The sequence below is a fragment of the Saccopteryx bilineata genome, chromosome 8 (assembly GCF_036850765.1).
Source record: "Saccopteryx bilineata isolate mSacBil1 chromosome 8, mSacBil1_pri_phased_curated, whole genome shotgun sequence".
Classification (NCBI taxonomy): Eukaryota; Metazoa; Chordata; class Mammalia; order Chiroptera; family Emballonuridae; genus Saccopteryx; species Saccopteryx bilineata.
This window is the reverse complement of record NC_089497.1, coordinates 97,293,651-97,302,251: the sequence shown is the minus strand read 5'-3', so window position 1 is coordinate 97,302,251 and position 8,601 is coordinate 97,293,651. Positions and strand designations below refer to the sequence as shown.

The 8,601-nt window shown below is 38.1% G+C and overlaps 1 protein-coding gene across 2 annotated transcripts in view; it reads right to left on the bottom strand.

Annotated features, from left to right (window-relative positions):
- Nucleotides 1-398: 398 nt before the first annotated feature.
- SPTSSB (serine palmitoyltransferase small subunit B) overlaps nucleotides 399-8,601 on the bottom strand; it is a 41,287-nt gene continuing 33,084 nt past the window's right edge. For both annotated transcript variants that reach the window (XM_066241532.1, XM_066241533.1), the window contains one exon: nucleotides 399-882. In XM_066241532.1, the coding sequence (XP_066097629.1) occupies nucleotides 620-862 (243 nt within the window). In that variant the 5' untranslated portion in view covers nucleotides 863-882 and the 3' untranslated portion in view covers nucleotides 399-619. The remainder of the gene's footprint in view (nucleotides 883-8,601) is intronic.

The following is an 8,601-nucleotide window of genomic DNA, read 5'->3' as shown; positions in this document are numbered from 1 at the left end:
AATATTGTTGATTTTAAATTGTTATAAAGCCAAACTTTTGGAAACATTTGAAACAATTCATAAGCCATGTCTGAGAGGAGATAATTGCCTCCAGCCTATTCTTTTGTACTTGAAGTGAAAGAATTTTAGGTATCAGTAGTTTAGTAAGAAACAATGCTCATATAATTTATTCACATCTTTTTATTTTGTAAACAAGGATATAATACTTTTGACGGTAGCCTATGAACAAAATTTTAAAAATATATCCTTTAGTATAGAATAGGTATCAAGAGAGCATTTTAAACATGATTCTGGTAAGTCTCTTATGAACTTATATTTCAGAAAAATTTTATATGAAACTTCCTGAATAAAATAAAAATCTAAAGTCATAGATTTAAGTTGAGAAAATATGGTATATGAAGTAAGATCATTTTATTCTCTATGGTCTGTTGTACAGTGTAACACTTACAAAATAACATAAAGAGACATCTACATAAAATTTCAGGCATAATATCAGAGTGCATAGAGAAGTGAGAGCTTTTTAAATCAGACAGTGAAAGAAGACACAGTATTAGCCTAAAACATTAAGTTGTAAGCAACATATACATATGCAATGCCAATTCACAGAATGCAAATAAGATCAGTTAGAAAGTGTACTATGATAGCCACACATTTTGGAGAAAAATTCCCAAGCCAGGCGGATGTGAATTGGAATAAAAACATAGGCTGTATATACCACCATAGCAAAAATGGTTAGCAAGATGGTATTGAACATGGATTGCTCCCAGGGCTCCAAGACAGCACAGCAGCTAATGATTTGATACTGATAGTAGAGCCAGGAGAAATAGTCCTTCACACGCCTGAAATCCATGGTTTGCTCCATCAAGCTCCAGAAGGTCTATCCTGTAAAGAAGGCAACAGATCAGAAGAAAACTAAAATAAGGAACCAAAAACAGAGTCTCCTTAGATATTCATTATTTCAGCATGTTAAAACCTTTCAAAAAATATTAATGATCTCAAAAGGGGTTAATATGAATATTACATGGAAATATGATGCACACTGTATCATAGGATTTAATAATATTGCCACTAATAATACTCGACAGCAACAACATTGTTAATTTAATAGTAACATTCATCTTAAAGTGATAATTCCTAATAACTCTAGTGATAATAATGTCTAAAAACTGAGGCTAACCACATTTTCTCTTCTTTCTTTCTTATTTTTTGCAGGCTTGTTATATAACTTTTTTATTATTATTAATTTTAATGGGGTGACATAGATCAATCAGGGTACATAGGTTCAGAGAAAACATCTCCAGGTTATTTTGACATTTGATTGTGTTGCATACCCATCACCCAAAGTCAAATTTTCTTCTGTCACCTTCTATCTGGTTTTCTTTGTGCCCCTCCCCTCCCCCCTCCTCCTCCCCCCCTCCTTGGTAACCACCACACTCTTGTCCATGTCCTTGAGTCTCATTTTTATGTCCCACCTATGTATGGAATCATATAGTTCTTAGTTTTTCTGATTTACTTATTTCACTCTGTATAATATTATCAAGGTTCATCCATGTTGTCGTAAATGATCCGATGTCATCATTTCTTATGGCTGAGTAGTATTCCATAGTGTATATGTACCACATTTTCTTTATCCAGTCTTCTATTGAAGGACTTTTTGGTTGTTTCCATGTCTTGGACACTGTGAACAATGCTGCAATGAACATGGGGCTGCATGTGTCTTTACGTACCAGTGTTTTTGAGTTTTGGGGGTATATTCCCAGTAGAGGGATTACTGGGTCATATGGTAGTACTATTATTAATTTTTTGAGGAATCATCATACTTTCTTCCATAATAGTTGTATTACTTTACATTCCCACCAACAGTGAATGAGGGTTCCTTTTTCTCCTCAGCCTCTCCAACCCTTGTTATTACCTGTCTTGTTCATAATAGCTAATCTAACAGGTGTGAAGTGGTATATCATTGTAGTTTTTTTTTTTTTTTTTTTGTATTTTTCTGAAGCTGGAAACAGGGAGAGACAGTCAGACAGACTCCTGCATACGCCCGACCGGGATCCAACCGGCACGCCTACCAGAGGCGACGCTCTGCCCACCAGGGGGCGATGCTCTGCCCCTCCGGGGCGTTGCTCTGCCACGACCAGAGCCACTCTAGTGCCTGGGGCAGAGACCAAGGAGCCATCCCCAGCGCCCGGGTCATCTTTGCTCCAATGGAGCCTTGGCTGTGGGAGGGGAAGAGAGAGACAAAGAGGAAGGAGGGTGGGGATGGAGAAGCAAATGGGCACTTCTCCTATGTGCCCTGGCCGGGAATCGAACCCGGGCCCCCCACACGCCAGGCCGATGCTCTACCGCTGAGCCAACCGGCCAGGGCTCTCATTGTAGTTTTAATTTGCATTTCTCTAATAGCTAATGAAGATGAGCATCTTTTCATATATCTGTTGCCATTTGTATTTCTTCCTGGGAGAAGTGTCTGTTCATGTCTTCTTCCCATTTTTTTATTGGATTGTTTGTTTGTTTGTTGTTGAGTTTTATGAGTTCTTTGTATATTTTGGATATTAGGCCCTTATCTGTGCTGTTGTTTGAAAATATCATGTCCTATTTAGTTGGCTGTCTGTTTGTTCTGTTGTCAGTTTCTCTTGCTGTGCAAAAGCTTCTTAGTCTGATGTGGTCCCATTCTTTATTTTATTTTTTATTTTTTTTGTATTTTTCTGAAGCTGGAAATGGGGAGAGACAGTCAGACAGACTCCCGCATGCGCCCGACCGGGATCCACCCGGCACGCCCACCAGGGGCGAAGCTCTGCCCACCAGGGGGCGATGCTCTGCCGCTCTGGGGCCTCGCTCTGCTGAGACCAGAGCCACTCTAGCGCCTGGGCAGAGGCCAAGGAGCCATCCCCAGCACCCGGGCCATCTTTGCTCCAATGGAACCTTGGCTGCATGAGGGGAAGAGAGAGACAGAGAGGAAGGGGGCGGGGTGGAGAAGCAAATGGGCGCTTCTCCTATGTGCCCTGGCCGGGAATCGAACCCGGGTCCCCCGCACGCCAGGCCGACGCTCTAATGCTGAGCCAACTGGCCAGGGCCGATGTGGTCCTATTCTTTATCTTTGCCTTCACTTCCCTTGCCTTTGGAGTCAAATTCATAAAGTGCTCTTTGTAACCAAGGTCCATGAGTTTAGTACCTATGTTTTCTTTATGTAATTTATTGTTTTAGGCCTTACATTTAGGTCTTTGATCCATTTTGAATTAATTTTAGTACAAGGGGGACAAACTGTAGTCAAGTTTCATTCTTTTGCATGTGGCTTTCCAGTTTCCCGAGCACCATTTGTTGAACAGGCTTTCTTTTCTCCATTGTGTGTTGTTGGCCCCTTTATCAAAAATTATTTGACCATATATATGTGGTTTTGTTTCTGGGCTTTCTATTCTGTTCCATTGGTCTGAGTGTCATTTTTCTGCCAATACCATGCTGTTTTGATTATCGTGGCTCTATAATATAATTTGAAGTCAGGTATTTTAATGCCCCCAGCTTTGTTCTTTTTCCTTAGAATTGCTCTGGCTATTTGGGTTTTTTTATAGTTTCATATAAACGTGATGATTTTTTGTTCCATTTTTAAAAAAAATGACATTGGAATTTTGATGGGATAGCATTAAATTTGTATATTGCTTTGGGTAATATAGTCATTTTGAATATATTTATTCTTCCTATCCAAGAACAAGGAATATTTTTCCATTTCATTGTATCTTTTTCAATTTCCCTTAACAATGTTTTGTAGTTTTCATTATATAGGTCCTTTACATTCTTTGTTATGTTTATTCCTAGGTATTTTATTTTTTTTTGTTGCAACCATGAAGGGGATTATTTTATTTTTTTTGAGTTCATTTTCTAATGTTTTGTTGTTGGCATATAGGAGGCAATCGACTTTTGTATATTAGTTTTGTATTCTGCGACCTTACTGTATTGGTTTATTGTTTCTAGTAGTCTTTTTGTGGAGTCTTTGGGGTTTTTGATGTATAGGATCATATCATCTGCAAAAAGTGAAACCTTTACTTCTTCTTTCCCAATATGAATGCCTTTTATTTCTTTCTCTTGTCTGATTGCTCTGGCTAGAACTTCCAGCACTATGTTGAATAAAAGCAGAGAGAGTGGACAACCTTGTTTTGTTCCTGATTTTAGGGGAAAAGTCCTCAGTTTTATCCATTTAATATGATGTAAGCTGATGGTTTATCATAAATGGCCTTTATTATGTTGAGATACTTTCCTTCTATACTCATTTTGTTGAGTATTTTAAACATAAAATGATGTTGTATTTTATTGAATGGCTTTTCTGCATCTATTGATAGGATCATATAGTTTTTGTTCTTTGTTTTGTTGATATAGTATATTACATTAACTGTTTTATATATGTTGCACTATCCTGTGATTCTGGGATGAATCCCACTTGATCATGATGAATTATTTTTTTAATGTGTTGTTGTATTCGATTTGCTAGTATTTTGTTTAGTATTTTAGCATCTGTATTCATTAGAGATATTGGTGTGTAGTTTTCTTTTTTTGTGTTGTCCTTGCCAGGTTTTGGTATGAGGGTTATGTTGGCCTCATAAAATGTGTTTGGAAGTATTGCTTTTTTTTCAATTTTTTGGAAGACTTTGAGTAGAATAGGAACCAAGTCCTCTTTGAATGTTTGATAGAATTCACTAGTATAGCCATCTGGCCCTGGACTTTTATTTTTGGGGAGGTTTTTGATAGTTGTTTCTATTTCCTCCCTGCTTATGATCTGTTTAGGCTTTCTGCTTCTTCATGACTCAGTCTAGGAAGATTGTATTGTTCTAGGAATTTATCCATTTTTCTTCTAGATTGTTGAGTTTGGTGGCATATAGTTTTTGGTAGTATTCTCCAATAATTCTTTGTATATCTATGATATCTGTGATGATTTATCCTCTTTCATTTTGGATTTTGTTTATATGAGTCCTTTCTCTTCTTTTCTTAGTGAGTCTTGCCAAAGGTTTGTCAATTTTGTTGATCTTTTCAAAGAACCAGCTCCTTGTTTTATTAATTTTTTCTATAGTTTTTCTGTTTTCTATTTTGTTTATTTCTGCTCTATTATTATTTCTTTTCTCCTGCTGGTTTTGGGTTGTCTTTGTTCTTCTTTTTCTAGTTCCTTAAGATGTAAAGTTAAGTGGTTTACTTGGGCTCTCTCTTGTTTGTTCATATAGGCCTTTAAAGATATGAACTTTCCTCATATTACTGCTTTTGCTGCATCCCAGAGATTCTGATATGTCGTATTGTTATTTTTGTTTGACTGTATATATCTTTTGATCTCTGCTTTTATTTCTTCTTTGACCACTCATTTTAAAAATATGTTATTTAATTTCCACATTTTTGTGGGTTTGTTTACCTTTTTTTGCAGTTGAATTCCAGTTTCAAGGCTTTATGATCAGAGATATGCTTAGTATAATTTCAATCTTTCTGAATTCGTTGATGTTATTTTTGTGGCCCAACATATGGTCAATTTTTGAGAATGTTCCATCTACACTAGAGAAAAATGTATACTCTGGCACTTTGGTATGAAATGTCCTGTAGATGTCTATCATATCGAATTGTTCTAGTGTTTTGTTTAAGGCCGATATTTCTTTATCGATTTTCTGTTTGGATGAACGATCTAGAGCTGTCAGTGGTGTATTGAAGTCTCCAAGTATGATTGTATTTTTGTCAGTTTTTGTATTTAGGTCAGTCAGTAGCTGTCTTATCTATTTTGGTGCTCCTTGGTTTGGTGCATGTATATTAAGAAGTGTTGTCTTCTTGATTCAATGTCCCCTTTATCAATGACTGTTTTTGTCTCTGATTACCTTTGCTGTCTTGTAGTCAGCATTGTTAGATATGAGTATTGCTACACCTGCTTTATTTTGGATGTTATTTGCTTGGAGTATTGTTTTATAATCTTTCACTTTGAATTTGTTTTTATCCTTGTATTTTAGATGTGTTTCTTGTAGGCAGCATACAGTTGGATTTTTTTTAATCCATTCTGCTACTCTGTGTCTTTTTATTGGTGAGTTCAATCCATTTACATTTAATATAATTATTGACACTTGAGCATTTCTTTTTGCCATTTTATATATTGCTTTCTGATAGTTTTGTATCTTGTTTGGTTCTTCTCTTTTGTTTTTCTATCATTTGTTTTTGTTTGGTTGTAATCCATACTTCTTTTCTTTCTTACTTTTTTTTTCAAGCCATGTGCTTTTGTGGTGGTTTTTTTCAAGAGTGGTTACCATTAAGTAATGGAAAGAATACATATCATGTTCATTGTAATACCTTATCTCAGTGATTTTCAACCTTTTTTGAGCCACGGCACATTTTTTACATTTACAAAATCCTGGGGCACACCACCTACCAAAATGACACAAAATGACACTCTAACACAGTACATATTATACATATAGTTAATAATATAGTTCTAAATATATTTATATTCACTTAGTGTGAAACCTGGGCCTGTTTCGATGAACACAAAGGGGATATCCTGGCAGGAATTGTAGAAAGACACACACAAAGCTCTTCCTCAACAGTTCTCAGTCTCTCTCTGTTTTTTAGTATTTATCGCAGTCAAGCTTGAGAAGCTCAGCTCACATAGATACGTAGTTGAAAACAGGAGCAATATCAAAATAGCTTTGTTGGCCAGAATGGGGAACTCCTTGGCAACAGATAACCAAAAAATGTCCAAAGGAAGATCAGCAAACTTTAGCTTTAAAGTTAGATAACATTGTGATGCATTGTGATGCATTGTATTTCACCCTCTGACCTTTTTCTTTTAAAAAGAAAAAGGTCAAATATCTATATACACCATCAGGATAGACATAACCAGCTGAGGCTGAGGCTTCATCTAGTGGTGGCAACATTTACCTCCAGTCTTGACCAGGATTAGAAATCGGGACCATGGGGAGGAGTAGCAGCTTCAACTACTCGCTGCGGCCACACAATGACAAGTGCGTGGCAGCCCGAGCGGGGACCTTCATGGGTGTGGATGAGAGGCGGCCTACTATTGGTTCATCGCTAGTGGTCAGGATGAATCCTAGAAGGTGATTGGTTATTGAGTGTTCCCTGTGCCTCCACTCTTCCTGTCCCTGATAGCTGGAGGGATTGTGAGAGGAATGTTTATGTTCGGATGGAGGTGGCTGGTGGCGGGCCGGATAAATAGCCTCCGCGGGCCGTATCCGGCATGCGGGCTGTAGTTTGGGGACCCATGTTTAATTTCCCCATGGCACACCTGACCGTGTCTCACAGCACACTGGTTGAAAAACACTGCCTTATCTCATGAGTGCTTCTGCACTCCATCCTGCTTTGTACTGTTAATCTTTGTCCTCTCCCCTTTTTGTTTTTGTTGTCACAGATTAGTCTTGTTTTTATTATGATCTTGATGGAGCTTTTACTTGTAGTTTTGTTTGGTTTGTTCTTTGTATGTGGTTGGAAAACCCCCTTTAGTATTTCCTGAAGTGGGGTTTTTCTGGTGATAAATTTCCTCATCTATTCTGTATCTGTGAATGTTTTTATTTCTCCTTCATATTTGTATTTATTTTGTGTTTGTATTTTTCTGAAGTTGGAAATGGGGAGGCAGTCAGACAGACTCCTGCATGCACCCAACCAGGATCCACCCAGCACACCCACCAGGGGGTGATGCTCTGCCCATCTGGGGCATCGCTCTGTTGCAACCAGAGCCATTCCAGTGCCTGAGGCAGAGGCCACAGAGCCATCCTCAGCGCCCGGGCCAACTTTGCTCCAATAGAGCCTTGGCTGCGGGAGGGGAAGAGGAGGGGGGTGGTGTGGAGAAGCAGATGGGCGCTTCTCTTATGTGCCCTGGCCGGGAATCGAACCCAGGACTCCTGCACACCAGGCCAATGCTCTACCACTGAGCCAACTGGCCAGGGCTTCTCCTTCATATTTGAAGGATAGCTTTGATGGGTATAGTACTGTTGGCTGGAATTTCCTCTCTTTCAGTACTTTAAATATTGGGGTTCGCTCTCTTCTAGCTAGTAGAGTTTCTGCTGAGAAATCTGATGATAATCTAATAGGCCTTCTTTTATATGTTGTATTCTTCTTTTCCCTGGCTTCCTTAAGAATTTTTTCTTTGTCATTGGTTTGTGCCAATTTCATTATGATGTGCCTTGGAGTAGGTTTATTTGGGTTAAGATAACTCGGTGTTCTGTTTGGTTCTTGAATTTGAGGCTTTAGTTCTTTCCACAGGCTTGAGAAGTTCTCGTCTATTATTTGTTTGAATATGTTCTCCATTCCATTTTCTCTCTCTTTTCCTTCTGATATACCCATTATTCTTATGTTGCTCTTTTTGATGGAGTCAGAGAATTCCTGTAGGGCTTTCTCAATTTTTAAAATTTGTGAGTCCCTCTCCTCTCTGTAGTATCTCTAGTTGCCTGTCTTCTATGTCACTAATTCTCTCCTCTATCTGGCCTGTTCTATTAGCTAAGCTTGTTACCTCATTTTTCAGTTTATGAATTGAGTTTTTCATCTCTGTTTGATTCATTTTCATAGTTTCAATTTCCTTAGTGATGTATTTTTTCTGTTTGTTGAACTGTTTTTTGAGCTCCCTAAGTTGCCTTTCTGTGC